The following is a 25,710-nucleotide window of genomic DNA, read 5'->3' on the forward strand; positions in this document are numbered from 1 at the left end:
TAATTAAAATATATATATATATATATATATAGATAACGCTTTATCAAAGAGATAATTGCAAATTCGAAGATGTCACTTGTCGATACATTTTTTAATTGCTGATCTTAAGGTTCTTGTTTTTGCAAAATTAAATGTATGCTTCCGCAAACACAGAGTTTATTTTTATTAATTTTCTAATATATTATCATATTTCACAAAAAAATTCTTAATCCTATAGATGCCTTGCTTTGCAAATTCTTGTTTAGTCGAATTCCTAATTCGAGACCTTCTAATTCGAATTTATACAGAAGTTTAACAGTTCCATAGGTTGTCAATTATACAAGTGCTCGCTTTAGATCTTTTTAGTTCGATCGAATTTGATTTGAAGCTATTTAGCTTCCTACAGATTTGTTGATTCAAAACTGTTTTATTCCATAAATCCTTTATCAAAAGTCATATTATGTGTACCACAAATCTCGGTCTTAAATAATCTTAGATGAATAAATCCAGTTTCTATTCATCTCTAAATCATCCAAACAACAATCCAGCTTCTATTCCAACTTCTAAATCATTTCCATATCGTGTGTTGGACAGATTTACAATTATATTTACATATCACCCCGAGAGAACAAATAAATAACACTTGTGCAATTTACTGTAAAACTGGTGTGTCATTCAACATCCTAATATAGCTGCGTCCGCCGATCCCACTCCACTCCAAGAATTTCTCGGGAATATCTCGAGCGATATATAAAAGTCTAGCCGGCTTGCACACTCTCGTATAGTGCAATTCCGAGTCGAGTAACGATAACGTTGGTCTCTCACTGAATCTTGTGCTCAAATTTCGCAACCGCGGCTTCATCTTGTGTCTTGCGCAAATTACATTTCCGGCTGTGTCAGGAAAACGCGACAACGCTCTACAACGAGACAACACGAAATTTCGCCCTTTTAGAAGCTCTCAAGCACTCCAAAGATAACGCGATTTGGAATCACGTGCTGATAAGCACTTGACCGGTGTTATCGGTAAGTATCCAAGCTGCACTTGTCGGCTTCTATGTAGATACGTTCCCGCAATTAGCGCGCACATTAGGAGCAAAAATCCGAAAAATTCTACTTATTGTTTAGAGTTAAACCGCGAGGGGGTTGGAGATACGGACAGTTTATTTTATCCCGTAACTTTCGCAGATCACTCCTGCGGCACATGATGCAATATGAAAAGGTCCAAATGTAAAGTATGACGAAGCGAATCCTAAGTGATTATTCGTCGAGATCATAGTGTCATGTTGATAAACCAGGAGGAACGTTGAATGTATCAAAAGAAATTGTAAACTTCTCATAGTGTCATCACCTTCGGGCTATCTATTAGATATCTATGTTCTCGGATTTAAGAATTCAAATTTCTAACTTCTAACTTCGACGGTTGGACTATCGTTATTTAAAAGCAAAACTGATTTTATTTCATCAAAGAGAGTTGCAATAATAAAGTAATGCTAATAATTTTTAGATGATAATTGAAATAATTAATAAATATATTAAATAATGATACAATATAATATATATAGAAAAATTAATTTACTCGCGTGACAGTTTCGAGAAATTATTGATGTACGCGAGATTGACAGAATAATATAATTGTTTCAAAGTGTTCATTATAAAATGCTGGGTAGATCTTTTGATACAAATAGCTACGCGATTAATAAATATTAATTATATAAAAATGGCGTTTATCAATGCAATTCTCATATTCTCGTTATGTGTAATAATTTAGCAAATTAAAAACAGGAAATTCGGCGAATTTTCAATCAAGGAAATAGAAATTGACCATATTATATTATACAATTTTATACTTTTATACTTTTATTTCCGGTGAGTTCAAATTTTTGCTGGTGTACATACATATATGTATATACTCTGGTGAAAAAATGTTTCAGAATTTTCCATATTAATCAAAATTTTTATAAAACTTTTCAGACTTTCTCTAAATGCTCAGAACTTATCAGAATTTTTTTATAAGAATTGGAACGTTTTTCAGAAAAACTCCAATAAAATAGCAAATGGTTTAACATTTCAGATTTTTCCCGCCAACACATCTTTGTAAAAATCTGAATAAATATGAGAAAGTCTGTGTACATTATCAAAAATTTTTATACACACGGATACTGAAGTATTCCAAAAATCTTCATCTAATTATTTTTAAGTACCTAAAAAAGTATCTGAGAAATTTTATGTATTTTCTCGGAATTTCTCTTAAGTCTCAATTCTTACAAAATTTTTAAGAAAATATAAGAAAATATTTTTCATGTGGATATACTATGTATAATACATACGGATACTGAAATATTCAGAAAATCCGCATCTAATTATTTCTGAGTATCTGAGAAATTTTATATATTTTTTCAGAATTTTTCATAAGTCTCAGAGAAAATATGAAAATTTTTTTTATCAGAGTATATGTATAACTATAATAGATAAATATAGATAAAAAATAAAATTGCAATAAAGTTATACAAATTCATCTTACTAATTGTAAAATGACGTAGCATCAGTATCAGAGTGTATATCTGTTCTCTAAAACTCGTCAAAACGTTGCATCTCTTTCAGAAAATAAACCATTTAACTAAACGTTTTCAGAAATTAAGTACTCTCCCAAGAGGAATAATCGCCAATGCGATTACCCAGTTTCGCGATAAAATAATCCCCAGCAATAAGCGTCCTTGGAGAGACTCTGACCTCTAACTTGCGTTTCGTTTTTTCGCAGGGGAAGCACGTGGAGTCGAGGAGGGCGACCGGAGAAACGAAGCGGAGGAGCGGAAAAACCGGCGCGGCGCGACGCGGCGAGAGAGACACGCGCTCGAGACGTCGCGTCGTCCGTCCGATCTCCGATCCCGACTCGAATTCCGCGCCGTGCGCCCGAGCGCGTCACGTGACCGTGGTGCCTGTCGGCCGCGCGGGCAGGCGGAACCGAGATTATAAATAGAGGACGACAGGCGGCGGGGAGTCTCTTTCACTTCCCGCTACGCGCCGCGGCGCGTCGTCTCTCGTCTCGTCCCATTCGTCCCGATAACTCCCCGATCATTACGCGGTGTGCCGTGTGCCTGTGTGGAGCTCGCGCGCTCACTTCTCGACACCCGACCCGCTCTCCCTCTCGTGCACGCCGTGCTCGCTCGCAGTCGCGTCTATCCTCTCCTCTCGAAGAAGAGCCACGCGGGGTACAGCCCTGGTGAAGAGAGACGCGGCTCGATTGCATCCCACCGACCTTTTTAAGCGGGCTCGGTGAAACTCGGAGCGAGGCGCGGCGGAGTGGAAACGACGAGGACGGCGACAACGACGGCGTCGAGGAGGAGGAGGCAGAGGCACGTGGAGTCAGTGGAGGAGACGAGTTCGCTCGCGGCCGTACACGACAGCGGTGCTCGACGACGGCGCGGCGGTGACCGATCGACCTCCCCGCACCTGCCCCCCCAACGATTCTGAGTGACGACTGACGACAACTACACCCGTTACGAGAGACGACACGGCGACAACGGCGGCGACGACCCCGAAACGCAGGAAGATGCCGGAGACCGCGCACCATATGAACGGCTACGCGAACGGCCACGCGCCGCCCGAGCTGCAGCAGGACACCTCGTTCCTCTTCACCTCGGAATCGGTCGGCGAGGGACACCCAGGTAAGAGAAGCAGTCTTTTTCCCCCCTCTATCCCCCCGCCGCCCGGGGGGGACCACCCGTGAGATGACCAACCCCCCTCGCCGGGCCTTATCGGGCGACCCTGCATTATCGGTCGGAAAAGCTTTCATCTTTCTCTCTTTCTCTCTCTATCTGTCTCTTTCTCTCTTTCTCGGTCTACGTCCCCCTGTACCTCTTGCGGCTTTCGCACTACCACCACCACCACCACCACCACCACTGCCGCCGCCACTACCACCAAACCACCATCATGAAGGAGAGTCGTCTCCGTGTGATCCCGGGCGCGCGTACCGCGCGCTTTTTCCTACCTACCTACCTACCCTTTCATCTTGTCCCCCGATCGAGATCTCATCTCGATTGACGCATACACGTCCCCATACACGTCTTTCGTCTCCCGCCTTCCCGTGACACTCCGCCGATCGTTTCCTTCCCGGCCGGGATTGTGCTCTAAAAAAAGGCATTTGCTCGAATCACGAGTGAACGGGTCGCAAAGGGATCTCCGCGTTTCTACATATTTTCTCGCCGACGCGGCATGACCTGGCCGGGGCCGGGGGCATGGCACATTGCCGCTGGCTGGCGCGCCGCCGCCATGTGCTCGCGGCGCCGATCGCGCTGCGATCGGCGCGCGCGAACCGCGCTCGGCTCGGTGGACGCCGGTTGCGTCGTGTCCGAAATTGGCCTGAATGGACCCGTGCCGTGCCGTACCGTGCCTTGGCGGCGCCTTTCCGCATCTCATTTTAGATAGGGAGACCGTTGCTCCGAGATACGTATACCGCAGATATGTACCGAAAAATTCGAGATACATATAGACACGAAAGACGCCTAACGCGATTGGAAACAGGACACAGGACTATAGTTTCGTTAGAAGCTTGGCTCTTTGCAGTTGAACCTTCCGTCCCTTTTATCCCGTTTTCTCTCTATTGAGTCTGATTACTCATTTCGTCTCGAGTGCAGAAAATGCAACGAGACACAAGGAACAGATGCAAGGTCTCTGCTATCTGGTAAAAGCCTCTTTCTGGAACGAGCATGAAACCCGAAAAACCTCTTCCATTCTAGATTCTTTTCTTGAACGGTTCACCGAAGCGCAGATGCTGTTGAATCGATACAAGTCAACGTTGAGTTACGTATATTTCGTATGTAAATATGTAAAAATGCATTACGTTAGCATGCATTAGCATTAACGCAGGCTAATCGAGATCAACCGTTCTCTGTGTTATAGATAGAAGTGATAGGACTGTGAGAAAAGGGAACAGCTAATTGCTAAGGCAAGACCGGTCGGGAAGATGGAATGCGGTCGTTCTACGAATTCTCTTCGTTATTACTTCCTTATTGCTTCGTTATTACGAGCTTCATTGTCACGAATCCACTAGTATTTCTACGAATCCAGTCTGCGTGCATCAAGCGATCGTTTGTCATGCGCGAAAGGAAGTTCGCCATTTTCTAGAGCTTCTAGATGATTCTGTTCGCGACCTAGGTGGCGCGGCTGGTCGTTCGTCGACGCCGCTCAAATGTTTGTTGATGTTTCTTCTCGGAATCGATTGACTTGAAGCGTTAAATCGTTATCGTGCCGATTGTCTGCTTCTGGAGTAGAAATAAGATATAACTTGATTGTTGTAGGCATCGCAGACTTCTTGGAAAGAGAGAAAGAAAGAGAAACATGAAGCTATGATTGAGTAACACGAACAGGCTTCGGGGACCCCCCTTCTCGCTTTGTGCTTCCTTTTGTCCTATACCCGTTGGAATCTTCCAGAACTGGCCTTAGAGCCCGTGAGAGACCGACGCTTGAAATTGCGACGTTTGGTCGTAGTGAATAATAATAATTTCATATCATTACATACATTTGTTTATGATAAGTCGAATAATTACAAAGAACATGAATATGGAAAACATGTAAAAAGTAGGGCACTAACAAAGCTGCTGTAATGTATGTTAGTAACAAAAGTAGGACCGGTGCACAGGAATTAACCTATTATTTTAATTTCTTATAGCTATTGAAATTATTAATTGCAAAAATATTATTCTTTATTTACAAACGCAGATACACTATTTTACACTAGACGCGTAAATCTGAATATTCGTCAAATATCTATTTTATCTAATACTCTTTAGATACACTGATACATGTCCTAATCTCAATGATAACAATCGCCAAACGCGGCATTTGATAGATGTATCCGAAATTTATAGAATGCGCGAAGATCATATCAAGTAATATAAAATTAAAATATTTATAATTTATATACACACACACACACACACACACATAAGCATCTTTATTATATATATTATATATAATAAAAAAATTGTTTCATGTCTCGAAAGCGCGACATATGAAGTGCTGCTTTAGTGCTCTCGTTTCACGAACATCTGTTCCTTTTGAGACACAATGCTTTCTTCTTCTTACCCCTTTTTTCTCTACTTCCAACCGAAACGTTCTTTAAACGACCGCCATTGATCACAGAGGGTTTGTGACTGACAAACGTTTATTATCATTTATTATTATTATTATTCATTACTGAACCAGAAATCAGCGTCTTTTTTCTTCTTTCTCTATCACATTTGTTTTATTCTTCTTGTTCCCAACTCTCGTTTTTTAATGCTTTTCCAATGATTCATTATTAAACCGTAAGCCTTATAATCCACGATTATATCAACGATTCAACGTTATCTGTATTAGTCATCTTACAGGATATGATGTCAGGAATGGGGAAATCGCGCAAGGGACTTTTGCAACTAATCGTAAAAAGATCATAGCTCGAAATAACTTTGACTTGATAAAGTAATCTCGTAATACAAAAACAAATTAACATTTAAGAACATAATAATTCTATGACCGGTATTTCATAGTCGGATCTTATTTCAAGAGCGTTCTAAGTAATGTCTTAAGATGCTAATACGGCTCTGTGATTGGTTCATTACATCTTAAGATTTTACTTAAGATGGTCTTAAATATAAGATCCTACTATGAATATCCGGCCTATGAAGCTGATAACAGTTTTGCGGTGTTCCATATGTCTGTGCTTCATGCAACTCTCTCCTCGAATAGTTTTATTTAAAAAAAAATGCCTATGAAAATTTATATATATATAACAATTGTTCGTGTAAATTTCTTCATTTCTGATACCCAATCCATGATGGTTGTCGTGAAATTTCACTAACATTCTAAAAAAATCACAATACTATTTCCAAATTTATTTAAACGTTCGATTTTGTATGTAACTAATTTTTACACATCTTAATGCGGTAATTCTTGTCTTTTAACTTCAACTGTTTCAAAAATAACGAATAGTAAATTAATTTTTTGCAATCGGCTCGTACGTTGCTAATTATCTCTGCGGTTAATGACTTGTTTTTCCTCTCTACATCTCGGCTCTAATTATATCAAAGATAAAGAAAGAAACGAGTTACGTGAGCAATTTAGGCGAACTAATCTTGGATTAGCGATTCGCTGCTTTTCTTAAATTATAATACAGACAGAATTAAAATTAATTATTATGCTAGTATTCCTTTATATAATAATAAAGGACCCCACCATATCCTTATGGAAATTGGGTTTCGGTGAAATTAGCTGAAACTTTGGAAATAAATAGTTTATGTGATGCTGATCAAAAGTCACAATGGGCAAGATTCATAATAGTCAACCGTTTAGATGCTATCAGCGATTAAAAGTCAATAAAACGTTATGCATGTCAACACTATTGTAAGACAGTGGACTGCAATGTATTATTCTGCAGAATCATAAAACTTATTCTTTTTGTTAATACAAAAATATGTATTTATGTGAAGAAAATATGTATACATGCATGTGTACATATATGAACTATAATCTTATAACATAATTCACATACATGCATATACATTTTTTTCACATAAATACATATTTTTGTATTAACAAGAGGAATAAGTGATTCTGTAGAATAATACATTGCAATCCACTGTTCCACAATAGTACTGACATAATGCCTTATTTTGACTTTTGAACGCTGATAGCGCTTAAACGATCGATTATGACGATTATTGTGAATCTTGCCCATTATAACTTTTAATCAGCATCATATAAACTATCTATTTCTACAGTTTCAGCCGATTATACCGAAATCCATTGTACTACAATAGTACTGAAATAACATCTTATTTTGACTTATGAACGCTGATAGCATCTAAACGGTTGATTATTGTGAATTTTGCTCATTGTGACTTTTGATCAGCATTACATAAACTATTTATTTCCAAAGTTTCAGCTAATGTCACCGAAACCCAATTTCCACAAGGATATGGCGGGGTCCTTTATTCTCTCTCGTTTTTTGTTTATTACATTTATATTTACTTTCTTAACAAGGTTTTAATTATGTTTTAATCATGTTTATAGATATTAGAAATCCTCTAACGGTTTTGATTAATAATTCACTTTGATTAGTATTATATATTTATATGTCTTATGTTATTTTTCAGACAAAATGTGTGATCAAATAAGTGACGCCATTTTAGATGCACACCTGACACAAGACCCCGACGCTAAAGTAGCATGCGGTAAGTTTCGCCAAGACAGTGCTGATTTCTACAGGCATTTAAACACGTATCATGTATGAATATGTATTCTATTTATACATTAGTTTGTTCGGCCCTGAACTAGTTCTAGCCCGGAACTTTTGACTCCTGCATCTATTGCATTTGCAATATATTATTGAAACGAGCAATCTTTGAAAGAAAAAAAAATGTTTTCCCAAGTATATATACATAGCTGCCTTAACATTTACTTTATATAACATTCCTTCAATATAATCGCATTTAAATATATTCTATATGTTCGTTATGTAGATGTTACACTATACTTAATCGAGTTTTTCTATTTTCAATAGAAACCGTAACGAAAACTGGGATGATACTTCTGTGCGGGGAGATTACATCAAAGGCTGTGGTGGATTATCAGAAGATCGTTCGGGATACAGTGCAACACATCGGCTACGACGATTCTTCAAAAGGTACAGCAACAGGCCGACGCGATACGCGCGTTATATCTGCCCTTAGGTCTCAATGATGCACGTCTGTCACTTTCTCCGATTGTCTGACACTTTGTTGGATGTTAATTCTATGTTTGCGCGAGAAAAATTAAAATCTTTACACTCGCGATAAAGAGACTTTAATCATTACTCATGTAACACATGCATGCTCTGTGAATAGATAGCCAGCTCCCTCGTCCTCATAAAATTCGCCTCATACAATTGTCCTTCATCGAATTGTCACGACAACACGATCGAATCATGGCGCAAAAGATTCAAGCACCAAACATTGTGATTTCTGTTTTCTTATATCGAACATTAATGGTAATACTAAGATGAGTATAAGGATTCTTCTTTGTACACACATTGAGATGTTTGACTTGGTTCCTCCATGTCTCGATCGCTCGGATAATCAGTATCCTGCTCATTACCTTTTGGACAAAAAAAAGATCATGCAAAAAGAATGAATAAAGACTGTGTAACGTAAGCATATCGTGGCAGGATTCGATTGGCGTACGTTGAACCTTTTGGTGGCGATCGAACAACAATCCCCAAATATCGCGGATGGTGTCCATACGGACAGGCAAGAGATGGACGTGGGTGCAGGTGACCAGGTACATAACCCATTCTCAGCCCGTGCCACAGAACAGCCAAAAATAATTCAATGTCAACGATCTACCCCATGTTCTTGGTTCTTACTATCCTCTTCCCTCTGACCTCCTTTAAACTTCAGACGTTCTCAAATCTGTTTTGCTATTCTGTGTGTCACAAGCGTGTGTTACATCTTACGTGTGCCTGCGTGCGTGCGTGTGCGCAGGTGAGAATGCAAGCACCTGTGCGAGTTATCTAAGCATTATCGTTGTAAGATAATACCGCAAAATATCTCTTGAAAAATTCTTCGCAATGTTACGTCAATCATGCAGGAGAAATTTCTAATTTGGCAGAGATGTCTCGGAGAGATGGTTTACAAAGCACTGGAATGCAATTCCAACAAAGTGCCGATATTAGTTATCATGTATATAGAAAGTGAGGCTGTATGTACTATGTTCGGATACACTCATATGCGTAAAATTCACTCGTAATAAATTCGTTGTCTAATTATAAAAAAAATATAAAATTATAAAATTATAAAAAAATATAATATGCACTAAATAGTTTCAAAAGAATTTGATTCAGTATTATCTCCGATATTTCATGAAGTTTTCGTGCCCGAACTCGTACATGCAGCCATTGTATTAGTTTTAGTCACTCCAGGATTATTGAGGGATCAACGTGGTCTGTTAAAAACCCAATGCACCAAAATGGCGGAATTTCGTGCAAGGACAACGTCGACGCGTAAAACAGCAGCGAATATCTTTGTCTCATTACGATGATTTCTACAGGTTTTGACTACAAGCTGTGCAATGTTCTGTTGGCGCTCGACGCTCAGTCACCAAATATCGCGGCAGGCGTTCACGAAAACCGTAGCGACGAGGAAGTGGGAGCAGGAGATCAGGTCAATTAGCATTGCCATCGTTGAATTTCCTCTTCTTTTTATCTCCTGTTTTATTCTCTTTGACCGTTTGCCTCCTGCGCTACTAAGTACAAGTTACAGTAGTTGTATAAGTAACATTTCACTTCTTTATTTCTTCTTGTAACTCTACTGGCCTATTTTTATTTCTTCACTATAGAGGTGGAAGTGGTATATGACATATTGAGTGTTCTTCACATATTTGTTACATTATCACGGTAGTTTGAATGCATTGCTACAAATGTTATTCTGTCGTTGATTCTTTAGCGGGATATGGTATATAAGAAGTGAATGAGCGTGTAGGATATATACAATTAGTGCAAGAAATTTCATGTAGATAGATATAGAAACACTTGCATGTTTTACGTTATTGTAGATTCCATAGATTTGGAAGCACTTGCATGTTTTATATTATTGTAGATTAATAACGTCTTTAGTAGGATAACATGATCTTAGTGTAACGTTAACCCGTAGTTAAGAATTTATTGTTAAGTAATTGTAACCAAAGGAGATTGGCCACTGACCATACTCTTAAGGGGTTACACCACTGTAGAAGTCTAAAGTAAAGCGTTTTTTTGCGATTTTTTTTTTTTTAGATGGAAGGAAAAGTAAGAGGATAATATTATTCTCAAGGATGTAATTAATCATGTTTTTAAGTGTACAAAAAAAATTCATTATTCAATAATGGTACAAAATGACGACGCTGCAGCCATTCTGGCGAGGCATGCGCGCTCTGCGGCACGCAGTATAACTCACGCAAATTTGAATCTAGAAAAAAACAAAAAATTTTCTCTTAATCTACATGAGTATAGCTAAAGAAATACGTAGGGGATTTTGAAAATATTAATTTTTGTGTGATTGGCGAGCATTTGAAGTAAACAGTTCAATTTTTGACAAAAAAAGGGGCAATTATTTGTTAATAAATAATGTTAGAATCAAGTTATCGAAAATCCCGCACGTATTTCTCTTCGGAGTGTTATTTTAAAGATATGCTCAAAATTTGGAGTGAATAGTATGAAAATTGTTGGATTTATACTGCGTGCCGCAGAGTAGTGCTATGGCGACTCGTGCGCCGCCATTTTGTATTTTTTTAACAAATAAAAAATTTTTTTACATACTTTAATATATGTCTAATAAAGCCTAAAAGTTCTTTTGACCATATATTTCATTCCTTTCTAAAAAAAAAATACCAAAGAAAATGGACAGTTACAGTGGTGTAACCTCTTAAACGAATTCGTTAAGTAGTCGTTATGTAAACTAGTTAGTTGGTTATGTAATTAATGGTGTGTGAAATGTAAATAGCTTGTAAATTAAGTTGTTTATTAATGTTAACTTAATTATTAATGAGTATATCCCTTTTGTCATATTTATATCACTTCTGTTCTGTTCTGTATGGCACCTTTTATTAGATGTTGCTTCATATTTCTCATAGATATATACAGAGTGTCCCATTTTAAAGTTTACAGTGCTATATCTCGCGAACCGATGATTTTACTGAAAAATGTTTCAGACAAAAGTTGCATGGTTTGGAGGAAGACACATGATCCAGATGTGAGTCCTGTCGTAGATGCCATCGTTTTCAAGAAATTTGTTTAATGGAACTTGATTTTTTCCTTGAGTAATAATAACAATAATATTATTATTATAAATAATTATTATAAATAATAATAATATTATTATTCGATTTCTTTCATTATTCTATGTATAAAAGTATGAAAGTCGAGACATCGAAACATGATGAATACTTTATGAGATATTTCATATTTTACATTAAAAATATTGAGTCAAAATTTAAAATATTTCAGGAAATTCTTAACAAAAAAAAGCTTTATTACAGTGTTTTGAAAACGTCTCGGCGAGATCTACAACTTTTATCTCAAGGAAAAAATCAAGTTCTATTTAAGAAATTAGTCACCTTCAAAATTTCTTGAAAACGATGACATCTTCGACATGACTCACATTTGGATCACGTGTCTCTCTCCAAACCATGCAACTTTCGTCTGAAACATTTTTTAATAAAATCATCGGTTCGCGAGATATAACATTGAAAACTTTAAAATGGGATACACTGTATAATACCACATACTTGTGCAATAATTTACGCTTTACAAAAGCTTTTCAATTTTTAATTAAGCTTTCTTTTCTTTCACGTATAAAAATACAATGTTTACTTTTATATTCTGACAGCACGTAATTTCAAATAATTTATCTACATATTTGAAATTATATGTACAAAGTCTGTTCGATGCTTGAAGCTTATATCTTATAAATTTTAGCTGGAATAACTCAATTTCTTTCATCAGGGTCTAATGTTCGGGTACGCGACCGATGAAACCGACGAATGTATGCCATTGACGGTCGTGCTGGCACATAAATTAAATCAGAAAATCGCCGAGCTAAGACGAAGCGGCGAACTATGGTGGGCTCGTCCAGATTCAAAAACACAGGTTTGATTTTCATATGTTTGTATATACTTCTTATTTATCTTAATTTACAAAGGGCAAAGTTCGATAAATTTGATAAGATAAAACAAGCGGAAGAGTGTCAGTATCGATATGGAATTTAAAAAATTTGTCGGAAGATGCGCCTGGAAGTCGAAAAATTTCTAATCTAATCATTTCCGATACTTTTCACGCTCAGAGACCTAGACAATAAGAAAAAAAGTTCATGGACAGTGAGATGATTATTCAATGATGTATTTTATGTATTTGCTACTCTTGAATGCTATGATGATGAAAACCTAGCTGAGAATAATCCATTAAATATAATTTTTTTTACAATATTTTAATAGCTTAAAAAATTAATGTATAATTTATATAAGACGTATGTGTAATTATGTATACGACAGGTAACCTGCGAATATATCATGGACCATGGAGCCTGCGTACCTATAAGAGTCCATACTGTTGTGGTATCGCTGCAACATAGCGAAAAAATCGGTCTAGACGAACTCCGGAAGGCGGTCATGGAGAAAGTCATCAAAGAAGTAATACCCGCGAGATATTTAGACGAGAGAACAATCTTCCATGTGAATCCTTGCGGGCTTTTCATTATCGGTGGTCCACAGGTATTATTAAAGTCCCCAAGTATTATATAATGTAATCAATGCAGATGTTAATCGATCTTGAATAAAAATGTGCAACATATTTTGCAAGTTACTCTGATACATTCTTATTTAAAATTTTAGAGTGACGCTGGTCTTACCGGACGGAAGATCATCGTAGACACGTACGGTGGTTGGGGAGCGCATGGTGGTGGTGCATTTTCCGGTAAAGATTTTACGAAGGTGGACAGATCAGCTGCATACGCTGCGAGATGGGTTGCCAAGTCTTTGGTAAAGGCTGGCCTTTGCAGACGCTGTCTTGTACAGGTAAAACAAACGTCAAGCTTTATTCTTGTTCAAATAAAAAAAGCAATTTCCACAACTATTTTGTAATGAAATTTAAGAAAATTGTATATCTTTGTGTGTATTATGAAAAAATTTACGATTATTTATATTAGGTCTCCTATGCCATTGGAGTGGCGGAACCATTGTCTATCACAGTTTTCGATTATGGAACATCCACGCGTTCTCAAAACGAGCTCCTAGACATAGTGAACAAGAACTTCGATTTACGACCCGGAAAGATCGTCAAGTACGTATACTTAAATAATTTTAACATTTTTCTCGTAACTTTAATATAACTTGTGTTACGCAAACTGTTATGATAAATATTGTTTTACTTATGATATATTGCAACGACTATATGATGTGTGTGATATAATTTATTGAATAATGTGATATAATACATCAAATGTACATGAAGATAAATAAATTAAGAGTGTAATTATCTTTTTTGTAGGGAGTTAAACCTTCGCAACCCTATTTATCAACAAACCAGCACATACGGTCACTTTGGACGAGACGGTTTCACATGGGAGCAACCAAAAAAGCTGATTCTCGATTGATGAGAGGATGGATTTTAAATTGGTCTCGGCGTTTCTCGGTCTTAGATATTTGATAGAACATCTCTGTTTCTCTTTCTCTAACTCTATCTCCCTTTCTATCTTCCTCTCAGAGAAGTAATCGTGTTATTTCAAATAAGAAGAAAAAACAATTTCGTCCGCGATACTTCAATTCCCGTGTCGCTACCATCACCGAAGCCACCGATTTCTTACGCCAATGCTTAGCAATAGAGAGGACTAGGTATAGGCAGTTCTCTTTCTAGTTCTTTTTGCCATGGAATACCGCATTATATATGTGACGACAGGCATAGTACAAATCTCGTTCATAATCCGACACACCGGGTATGAACAGTCATTTCTTCCTTCACTCTTTCGGTTTTTCGTGTGATGGTATCTCTTAACAATACGGCACAATAACCATCTAGATATAATGGGCGCATTATGCAAGTAAAAACGAACCGAGCCTATATTATGGAGCCCATTGTAAGTTTCCTTGTTCAGGTCTTGAAGAATTTCTTTCTTGAACTGATTGTGAGTTAACTCAGTCTGGCAACAGCAAATCGATTTTTTCCTCGCTGATACACGCTGACTACTTACAAACCAGTAAGAAGAAGAGAAACTTGTGGATTAAATTTTCATCTGAAGAAAATGGATAAACGAGCGCTACGTGTTTTCAGATTCGGGAAATGTAACTGCAGTCTCATAGATTTTTAGCTGTATTTAGTAGCTCCCTCCCACGTACACGAAAGTTCGATACTCCGACTTAATCAAGCTAAATGAGCAAATTTTTAATCAGACTGCACGAATTATACACGCTAATTTACGTAAGCCTGTTTTATTTCAATAGTGACTCTATCGACTTTCCAATCGATCTTTCGTGTACGTACCTTCATTAGAATTATTAATCATTGAGGAGGGAAAAGAAGTGTAAATTAATGACAATGTGTCCTTGGAATGTGTATAGCAAAGAAGGAAATGACGTTTGTGTGTCATGAACGCGTGTTCGCGTGTCATGTTCATGAGTTTCACGAAAGGCAGTTGCAATACAATGCCGGATCGGATGCATTTATCGACGATAGATCAACCATTGTTAAATATTTTAGAATATTTAAAAATCATCATATTAGTCTAATTGAACAGCTTCGTTATGGAATTAGACTTCATTGTTTTATAGTATACGCGCGAATATTCTTAACTAAGCAAATTGTGTTTTAATCGCCCCATGAAGTGTACGGTCATTTCCCCCTTTGCTATTGTTTTAACTAAATAGAACAATTGATGCAACAGATGTTATAAAAGGAAGCGAAACCATTGAAAATCCAATTCCGGTAGAGGTCCAGCACAGACCGTGTGACGGAGCTCGCAACTGTTGTAGAATTTTTCATTGTTTTTTGGTACAAATTGTCCCCGACATAGTCGGATTTTAATGGGAGAAACAAATAGAGAAACAGTTGTAAAAAGATTTTAGTCATCTTCTGGCAGAATTGATGTGTGCGACTTGTTGCGACGTAAATCATATCGGCAATATGTAATAGTGCACAGGATCGTAAAAAAAAAGAAAGACAAAATAAAACGGATTTTTTAATAAAAGTATTCCCTGTCGTTTTGTGTACTACCGCATCATTACATAAGCAAAGCGTATTTAATCCTCAATCTTCCTAGCGTTTTACGCAACGCATAATTTGCATTTAACGGACCAATATTGCATTTCTGTGAACATTTCTCCGACAAATGTGACATGAGCTCTGTCGCACAAGACGCTGCGACTGGCTATAATAGTTCGCGAACGTAGCGAGCAATTTTTATATGCATTTGCACTCTTGCATTTATCACTCTTCAGTATTTGATGATGTAACGAGATGTACATGTAGAATTAACCCCTGTAATCTAATAGCCCACATTATTCCGCCTTGCCGTGCATTTTGTTACATTATAGCAATACTTTTACAGTGTTGGAGTACCGTAGGTGCACGTATCCAGCAAGATAGATTTGAATAAAACGTATATGATACACTCGCCAGTACAACTTATTCCCGTGTATATAAGATTTTGCAATATTTCTCTTCTTTTATATATCGAGTAAATTTCGTGTTTCAAAATATTCTCCCCCACACTGTTTAAATAGCACTTCAATATATGAATGGCTATATATAGCATAAAATATAGATTTTTAGAAGATTTAGACTAGGTGATTATAAGGATGATAGTTGTTATAATAAAATAGCATTTAAGTATGTGCACACATGAACGACATAATTCCATTAATATATAGCTTTATATTTAGAACTATATACATCAATTATGAATAGTTATAAATTCTACATCGCAAAGGGGTACGTGATACATAATCATATGTGATCTTCCGAATATAAAAATTATATATAAGAATATGATCATTACCTTAAAGGGAAAGCTAAAATTATACTAATGCATTCAATGTTGTTGCTGTTATGCTATATTTAGCTATGTGACGTAATTTAAATTTTTAATACGTTGCACATGCCTGATTCAAATTGCACTTAGTATTAAAAAAAAAAAATTATATGCTATAATTCAATCACGCAAAGAAAAAAACCTTATCAATTGAATAAAAAAAAAAAGGTTCGGGACTTAAAATTAATTATTGGATTTATTTTAATCATTCTTGTATAAGTTGCAATCAAGTGAACGAGATATTGAATATTCGCTCATACATGTTTTCATTTTGCATGTTGCATTACGTAGTATCTGTTTTATTACATTTAAATGCAACTTATATTTTCAAAACTTTATATCAGTCTAAATTTTTAATGTATTCTTTACTTACAATTTTGTATTTCAAATTTCGTTTCGTATGTACATTTCATTCGAATACATGATTTGGGTTAACTTCCCCAATTATAAGATTCGCTCATATTTATACAAGGGTGACTAAAATAAACGTATGTTTAATGTTTCTTAACGTTAAATATACTAATTACATACAGAGTGTTTAAGTAGGTACAAAAAAAGGGAGAAAACGCCGTAATCAGTCAGGACTAGCTTTTTACGTACTAGCTTTTTATTCTTATGCCCTGGCAAACCACGCGCCGTTACTTTTTGACATAACGCAGTCTCGACCAAAGCCAGAACGATACAATCACACAAGTAAATTGATATCAATTTAATTATATTAAATATACTCAAGAAATTCGGAATAAACAGATATGCGAAAATTACGGGATGTATATATATATATCGCGTTCAAGATCAATAGAACGGAAGATCGATCGCTTCGAAAAAATAGAGGTAGATAAAATGGATCGAATCAAGGGAAATCCTGGTGGTGGTACACCAACTTAAGATAGTAATCACGGAGATGTAGACATGAGGCTGTCAATCGATACAAAGTGTTGTCGCTGTCGCGAGTAGTATTCCAAATAATCAGACAGGTTCTTTTCAACAACAAGCAAAGAGACGTTGCAAAGACTTTGACGAAAAGGGATACTGCATGAGGGGAGATCTTTGTCCCTATGATCACGGCACAGACCCAGTTGTACTGGAAGATGTGGCACTTAGTCGTGTTTTGAGTTTCGGACCGCATAGTGCTCAAGCTCCAGGAACAGTTCCAGTGGCCACGGTACCAGAACCACCGCAGGGTCCTAATGGTAATCCACCACCGCCACATCTCCCTCTTGCCAGTTTACCACCACCTCATTTAAGAAACCACCATTCTAATATGGAATATAATCCGGACGCACCTAGCATGGAGCCACGAATGCCATGGGGTAGACATCCGCAACCTGCGCCTGGGATTTACGGCAGGGGGCAAAGAGAACTGATTAGTGTGCCGGTTATTCCCCACACAAATTCGTCAGAAATAACCCACACCTAGAGTAATCCGCTGAAACGCAAACAAACGTTTGATTTTAATCGTCTGGGACCGAAACAGAGTAGTGCATAACCCGGCCAATTGCTCTCTGGAACTGAAAAAGGTTCCACAAAGCTTAAACAATATAACACAATTGAATAATCATTTTTCCAAATTCGGTAAAATTGTAAATATCCAAGTTAATCTATATATATGTATATATATATCTCTGTATATAGTATATATGTATATATGTATATATATAGCATATACGTGTGTGTGTGTATATATATATATATATATATATATATATATATATATATATATATATATGTATGTATGTATGTATATATATATCTGGCTTTGATTGAGACTGCGTTATGTCCGAAAGTAACGGCGCGTGGTCTGCTAGGGCATAAGAATTGTACGTAAAAAGTCACTCAAGAATATAAAATTACCCATATGCATGCCCCTGATAGATCTAAAAATTATTTAGTTTTTTATCGGTACTGGAAAATGGTTATTAATATCATGCATACTATATTTGAATAAAATTTCTTTAAACGTTTTCCAGATTTTCGAAATTTTCACATTTTTTTCACAAATTTAACACCCTGTATTTTGGAAACAAAGCAGTTTAGGACATACATTTATAAGAGTTTCTCTTCCTAAAATAAGCCTAAAATATCCCCTTCAATTTTTTGTACTTACTTAGGAAACACCCTGTATAATGATTATACAACTAAGCCCATCTCAATAAAATAACCATATAAACTCTTCGAAAATCTGTAGATTTTTTTCGTTAAGAGGTACTCGCCGCGGCCATGTTAGATCGTAACGTCAGAGGCGAGAAATGACACGCTGAGAATTCTTGCGTTTCCAAATAAAAAGATATTTGCATAAAATAATACTTCAGATCATTTCAGCACACTTCAAAGATACTTCGAGATTTCTTTCCCTTGACAGTTAATAAAAAGCCATAAAATAAATATAATACAAAGCCTAATCATGCGCTTGCGCTTAAGCCTACATGACTTACGACTTCGTACATTCATTATTACATTTATTTTACGACTGTTTATTAACTGACACGGGAAAGGGGTAAACCTCGGAGTATGTTTAAAGCTGAAATAATCTGAAGTATTATTTTATGCAAATATCTTTTTATTTGGAAATGGCACGCAAGAATTCTCAGCGTGTCATTTCTCGCCTCTAACGTCACGATCTAACATGGTCGCGGCGAGAGTCCAGGTCTTAATATTGACAGTATTCACTGCAGGTTTAATTTCGACATAGATGCCGGTTCAAAGAAACTATTCATATCCACTAAACTCAGGAAAATCACAACAAACTGAGCAAGACATTTGCTCAATTTGCTATGATTTTCTTGGGCGCATGGATACGACTGTGTCTCAGCAGCGAGCTCTTATCCGTAAAGGTCTTCTCGCACTCGACGCACTTGTACGTTCTACCAGTATGCGTAACCAAGTGCCTGCTGAGACCTGACGCGTGACAGAATGCTTTTGGACAAAGCTGACAATGATGTAGCTGAATATCATTCGGATTTAACTTCTGGTGCCGGCGCATGTGCACCTTAAGTGCCTCTCGCTGCGTGAAGCTCTTCTCGCAGTGCTGGCATTGGAACGGTTTTTGGCCAGAATGTGTCATTAAGTGTCGGAATAAAATCTCCTTTTGCGCAAAAGCACGGTGGCAGATGTTGCAACCAAACGGTTTCTCGCCTGTAAGTATAGACAGAGACAACATTGATTATATATTTCTATAATAAACTCAATAATTACGCATTTTTCAATGCTATTAAAACGTACGTTACGCGACTACTTCTACTGAGAATAGTGGTAAGGATATTCATAAAGAATTAGATTTTTTCTACGATCGAATGAGATTAGTACGAAACGATACGAACCAGTATGTGTGCGTTCGTGTCTCACTAACGCGGATCTGGTCGGGAACCACTTTTCGCACGCCTGACATGTGAATCCTCTCTGCGTGGAATGCACCGACTGATGACTCTTCAGCATTATTCTTCGGGTGAACGCTTTTGGACACTTGTCACATTTAAACACCTTCATTTCCGGATTACCATCGACTACAATCCACATTTGTCATTTGTAATTTCTAATCGTATTTTACCTTTTTTTTTGTTACAAATAAAAACATATTCTCGTACATTCCTTACCGATCGTATCACCCAAAGGCTGTAACTTCAATGAGTCGGGCTGATTGGCATTGTTGCTGGTGACCTCCATCATGTAAACATTCTTGTGATCGACATTCGCGATCGCTCTCTGCACTTCCTCTGCCTCGTCATCGGACTCCTGCTCCTGCTTGATGCGCGTCGTCCTTATCGTGCATCGCGCCTTCGCCGTTCGTTCTTCGGCGGGTACTAATGTGATGTTCTCCGGATCTTCCGAGACATTTTCCTCCATCTCCGGATTTTCGGAATTCATTCCTGCGTATTAAACGACAATACATATACAGGGTGCATCTAAAGGTTGTTGCCAAAAAGGCGCGTATAGAGGAGTCGGAATAGAGCAACTTTCAATCAGGAACCCATATTCTCCGAAGTAATCTTGAGTCAGTACAAACCTGTGAATGTAAGGTATGTCTGTAATGTAGTTCCTTACATTCACAGGTTTGTACTGACTCAAGATTACTTCGGAGAATATGGGTTCCTGATCGAAAGTTGCTCTATTCCGACTCCTCTATACACCCCTTAACTTTAGCAACAACCTTTAGATACGCCATGTATATAAACCAAATATTTGTAGACATTTCTCAATGTTCATCGTCTTCCCGGTCTAGAGGTGTCGACTAGCTCAATGCTGTAACAGTCACCTGTCAAAATATCCGTGTTCGATTCCCGGATTTGACGCCCCGCATATATGACAATAGGAATTTTGGGTAAGAATATACTCCATTCTAATAAAAACAAAAACTGCAAAACATGAACTTAATCCCAAGTTAACTGATAAATAAAACACGATATTGCGTCATTCTTTGCGGAACAGAAACCTATTTGAAATACAAGCCTCCAAAGTAAAAATTGGGCAAGAACCTTACAATCCCTTCCCACAAAAATTGTCATTGTAACGAAACCAGCTTGGAAGATTTAGAGCGGAAGGTCCAGAGCGGTGATGCTGGTGATGCAGCGAAACAAACTCCTCGATAATACACACCCAGGATGTAGCCGCCGACGAGTTCCTCCTCCGTCACCTCGATGGGATCTCCGTCGGTCTGGCCACTGTCGCCTTTAGTCGCAACTAGATCGGCTAACAGCTGCTTAACCTGCTTGGATTTTCCTGTGGACTCTTTGGACTCGTCCCTATTGCTATCCTGGTTCTCGCCTTCTTCGTCTTGCCCAGTCAACTGCTGTATCAACTTCATATGCTTTCTGAGCTTGGCGTCCGCGGCCTGGCATTTTTTTCTGAACTGATAAGATTTCTCCAACTGATATTTGCAGGGATGACATATCATGTTAGGCAGGCCATCCTGCTCGTAAACCTGAAACATCATAGGTGCCCAAGTTATTATCTTCAATTATAATTACAGATCGGTATTCATAGTCAGATCCTATACATAAGGTTGTCTTAAGTTCATCTTTAGATCCTCCGTAGCCAATGAAATAAATCATACAGCATAAAGATGAACTTAAGACGATTTTAAATATAAAATCTGACATAGGGGTCTGTTTTTTATTGCTATACTGGACTGCACTAGAACTTTCCTTTTTACTTTCGCCAAGTTGCAAATATATACCTATTTCACTTTAAGTACAGTACACACTAGTTCAGCAATAGAAAACAGATTCATTAATATCATCCAAAGATTAATAGATAGAGCTTAACGTCAAAATATATACCTTATTATTTATATATCAATATAAATTATTTATGAATAATTATTGATGAACAATAATTATTGATCTCTTGTATAGTAAATACTAATAGTGTAGTAATGTCCACTTCTACTCCATTATAGATTTTTTTAATTCTTAGAAAGTTCTAGAAAAAGATAAAAAGTAAATTAAAATGAGATTAAAGTGTTAATTTACATTCTTGGAAATGGACATTAGTACAATATTAGTAAAGGCTGATACGAAGGTTTTTAAAATATTAAAAAATCTCTAACGTCAAGAAGCCCGGGCGTCCTCCGCAGTTTTATGTCGACATCGAGAGAAGTCGCCGCTCGAGAAGAACAATATATCGCGTCTCTAGACGGCGCGCGCTTCCTCCGAAGGAGGATTACATCTTACATCGCTACGGCGAGGACGCTACACGTCCGACATACTGCCAACAAATTACAGATCTCTATAAATCCGTAGGGTAATAAGCGGAATGCCTGCTTCCGCGCGCGCGGTTCTAGGTCTCTGTAATGAGGCGGCGCGCATAAAAGGCCGGCACCGCTATACCTATCGCCCGTAGCTCGTCGATAACTCGGTAAGGCCGGTAGTTGCCTCGCGCAACGTATCCCATCTCGTGTGCGGCGTCATTCGCGCGCGCACGCGTACGTATGCACATACGCGCCGAGCGGATCGGTGTGTGACGTTGGCGCATACATATGTACACATCCTCTTTCTCTCTCTCGCTCGCGCGTACGTGTGGTATGTGTACGTATACGTGCACGAAGAGCACGACGCGGCGAGGAGGGGGGGGGGAGATAATGCGAGAGGACGCCGTGCGCGCGCGGTGCGCAGAGAGATAAACTAGATTCCTATTTTTCGATGAGCTGCTCCCGGCCGCCGATTATTATCGCCCGCTACCCAATCGAATATACGCAATGAATTGCGACGCATGACGACGACGACGACGACGACGACGTGTCGTTCCGACGGAACGGAACGTCCGGCGATCGCGTTCGCGCGCGTAAACGTGTAACTTCCTCGCTGCCCGCGACCCACCTCGATGTTGACGCAGGAGAGTATCCGCAACGGCATCGGCACGGTCTCGTCGTCGTAGATCGGCACCATCTCCTCCTCCTTCGCCAGGCAGAGCCGGCACAGCTCGTTCACGTGGATGATCACGTTGCTCGGGCTGTCGCCCTTTTTCCTGCTGTACGTTTTCATCGTGCGCCCTTTCCGGCCGTGGGTGCCGCTCGCTCGCTCGCTCACTTGTCCGCCCGCGATCTATCTGTTCGACTCCCTTTTTTCCCCTCCTCTCCCACCGTTTCCCTCGCTCTGTCTCCGTCTCGTCCTCCGCGAATTCGCGGCAAGTGCACGGGACTGGAGGCGGCGTAAGGTCGTAAACGCGCGACGGAGTTTTCCGTGGGAAGTCGCAAATCGCCAACAGGACTCGGTCACTCACAACGGAATCTATAATGGCGGTCGTCCTCAATGGCGGGCGCGTACGGCGGACTGGCAGCGCTGCGCGCCACACGATGTGGAGTCAGTCGGTGCGGTGGAGGAGGTAACATGGAGGTAACGACAGCCGCGCCGCCGCAGGAGCGAGAGAGACGCGTATATCGGCGCGCGCGCGAGCGCGAGCGAGAGGGAACGAGAGCGCGAGTAGAGGCGACGAGCTTTCTAGAGCACGTCGTTCGCGATCGACGCGGCAGCGCCGCGCCGCGGCGGAGCAGTGGGAACCGGCCGGCGGCGGGAGGGAGGAGAAGAAGCAAAAGCAAGATGAGTGGGCCGCCGCCACTGCCGCCAGACGCGCCGCGCCGCGCCGCGCCGTTTCCCCGCGCGCGCGAGAGTCGGTAAGGGCGATTGCGATTATTGATTTTCCATTCTTCCCAACGGCGGGAACTGCGAGCCCTGCCCGGCCTCCCTCCGGCGCGAAAAAATGGACTGCCCGGTAAACGCGCGGCGCAGCCCTGCAAACATATATGCCACGTTCTCGCGGGGGCCTTTTCGCGCGCGCCCCGGTGACGAAGTATATGTCTCATCCTCGACGACAACATCCCGTCGTGTCGCGTGCGGGATAAGATCCGCCGGCGGAAAGAACCGCCGTGGAAAATGAAGGCGTCGCCGACACGCCGCGCGCTTGTCTCTTCTCGGTCACCCGGACGTATCGACGGATAGGCTGATCTCATTTAACCCATTCTTCGTGAATCTAGTTTCTTTATTATCGAACCGACGGCGACTCCGATTAGCTTTAATCGGCAATTAATTCACCCGGCGGAATCGATGCGACCAGAATTTCTGACTGTATAATTAGTTTTCCCTTTACGCATGTATGATAGTTTGTTTTGGCAATGGAGAACAACGAAAATAATGCGTTTAACAATCTAAAGCGTTTGAACCGAATTCTGATTAATTTAAAATTAATTGGCGATTAATTAAACCGGCGGAATTGCTTAAAACGGAATTTCCAAGTGTACGATATTCGTTGCTCTTAATCTAATTTCTTTTTCATACTTTAAACAAAAAAACTAATGTAATAATTCTATAATTGATGTTCGCAACATATATGGATATCACTGGATAAGAGTTTTAATTACCGATGAAGTTAATCGGAGTCTGCACCCTTATAAATATGTTTGGACTACGAATACAACCCGAAATCGCTAATCTTTTTTCTATGTTACAAATAACAAAATATTAATAATTTTATCCACATTTACAAGATAACATATCATAGATATTGATAAAGTTAATCATTAATAAGTTAATAGAGATTTAGTCAAAATCCGCCCTACATCGGGTAGTTGCGAGAATTAGTCCCCACCATGTCAAATTACTCAGCCCTCACGTTTCGCATCGTTGAAGGACACACCCTAAAGATGCACCCATAATTATGCTCTGAAACTACTGAGCGTAAATTATCGCCAGCGAAAGCATGACACATCGATATAATCAAAAGTAGTGGATACTATTTCTCCGCGAGAAATCGTTATAACGATTGATATTCAATACGGGGGAAAGAGTTGCAGAAAAAAATGTTTCTTTGAGAGATTAATGACTACGCAAGATTATAATTAACGTACAGTTTTTTATTTATTTTTAGACAAATCACGATATATCGCATCTGTGTACTAAGAAGGTGAGATCCCGAACGCGCGCAGCAGCACAATTGGTTGCAAACACGGATCTCTTTCTCGAGACGGTAATGCAGAAATCGAGATGGTACGAATTGCTAGTCTCACGCAAGTTGCTAGCAACTGAACACTGTAATTTTATTAGCAACTCTCATATAATATCGCAGGGTAACGACGTGAATAACATATCGAATCACCTGCGAATAAATAATCAGCTCAATAAGAAATAAGTGTTGAGAAAGAGAGATTGAGATGTCAAAAGATACATGTCAAAAGAGAATCGTGGCTTTCAAATATCAATTAGGAATTAAATTTAATTGCTTTACTTATAAATTCCGATTAACTTAATCGGCGAGCAACTTATGAAGTAGCAGTATCTGTACTCTGTACTATTTTAACATGGATACAATTATTATATAATTTTTTTGCTGTTTAACATATAGAAAAAAGATTGGGAGAAAAACGAAATCATATAATAAGAAATTTTGCTTTTAAATTAGGCAATTCACTGATTAAGCTAATCGGAGTTTAGTCGGCCTGAGAAGTAATTAACGGTAAAATTATATTATTGTGTAAAATTTTGACGTTAGGATTATATATTTACTTTGAGGATTCGATTAACCCGTTGTGGTCACATGGGGTCCAGTGGACCCCAGGCTTTTTTTTTATTTTTTTCTTAAAAGTATATTATTTGAGAGTAAAACGCACAAAGTTTTTTTACTCTATCTCAAAAAATTTTGATGAATATTTTTGTGAAAAAAATCAAATTTCTCG

General features: G+C 38.8%; 2 protein-coding genes and 1 long non-coding RNA gene across 5 annotated transcripts; 2 read left to right on the forward strand and 1 right to left on the reverse strand.

The window, feature by feature from the left end:
• The first annotated feature begins 844 nt into the window (after positions 1 to 844).
• Sam-s (S-adenosylmethionine Synthetase) lies at positions 845 to 15,707 on the forward strand. 2 transcript variants are annotated; one of them, XM_071782099.1, is made up of 10 exons: positions 845 to 1,002; positions 2,738 to 3,644; positions 8,112 to 8,189; positions 8,519 to 8,641; positions 9,161 to 9,273; positions 12,473 to 12,616; positions 13,018 to 13,236; positions 13,357 to 13,539; positions 13,671 to 13,804; positions 14,012 to 15,707. In XM_071782099.1, the coding sequence occupies exons 2-10, from the start codon at positions 3,530 to 3,532 to the stop codon at positions 14,115 to 14,117; spliced, it is 1,215 nt and encodes a 404-aa protein (XP_071638200.1). In that variant the 5' UTR covers positions 845 to 1,002; positions 2,738 to 3,529; the 3' UTR covers positions 14,118 to 15,707. The 2 variants fall into 2 exon arrangements, with proteins under 2 accessions (XP_071638200.1, XP_071638199.1); XM_071782098.1 differs by lacking the exon at positions 9,161 to 9,273 and adding an exon at positions 10,042 to 10,154 and having other exon boundaries at positions 847 to 1,002.
• LOC139815292 (uncharacterized) lies at positions 3,653 to 6,123 on the forward strand. The gene is made up of 2 exons (XR_011732704.1): positions 3,653 to 5,169; positions 5,277 to 6,123. It is a non-coding gene; the product is annotated as an uncharacterized lncRNA (long non-coding RNA).
• A 663-nt stretch (positions 15,708 to 16,370) lies between the features above and the next one.
• LOC139815286 (uncharacterized) lies at positions 16,371 to 23,309 on the reverse strand. 2 transcript variants are annotated; one of them, XM_071782093.1, is made up of 5 exons: positions 22,862 to 23,309; positions 21,141 to 21,465; positions 20,132 to 20,413; positions 19,868 to 20,050; positions 16,371 to 19,682 (listed from the first exon to the last, which is right to left on the reverse strand). In XM_071782093.1, exons 1-5 carry the CDS (start codon positions 23,024 to 23,026, stop codon positions 19,312 to 19,314), a joined length of 1,326 nt encoding a protein of 441 aa, XP_071638194.1. In that variant the 5' UTR covers positions 23,027 to 23,309; the 3' UTR covers positions 16,371 to 19,311. The 2 variants fall into 2 exon arrangements, with proteins under 2 accessions (XP_071638194.1, XP_071638195.1); XM_071782094.1 differs by having other exon boundaries at positions 20,141 to 20,413; positions 22,862 to 23,308.
• Between the last annotated feature and the right edge of the window lie 2,401 nt (positions 23,310 to 25,710).

The sequence above is a fragment of the Temnothorax longispinosus genome, chromosome 6 (assembly GCF_030848805.1).
Source record: "Temnothorax longispinosus isolate EJ_2023e chromosome 6, Tlon_JGU_v1, whole genome shotgun sequence".
Classification (NCBI taxonomy): Eukaryota; Metazoa; Arthropoda; class Insecta; order Hymenoptera; family Formicidae; genus Temnothorax; species Temnothorax longispinosus.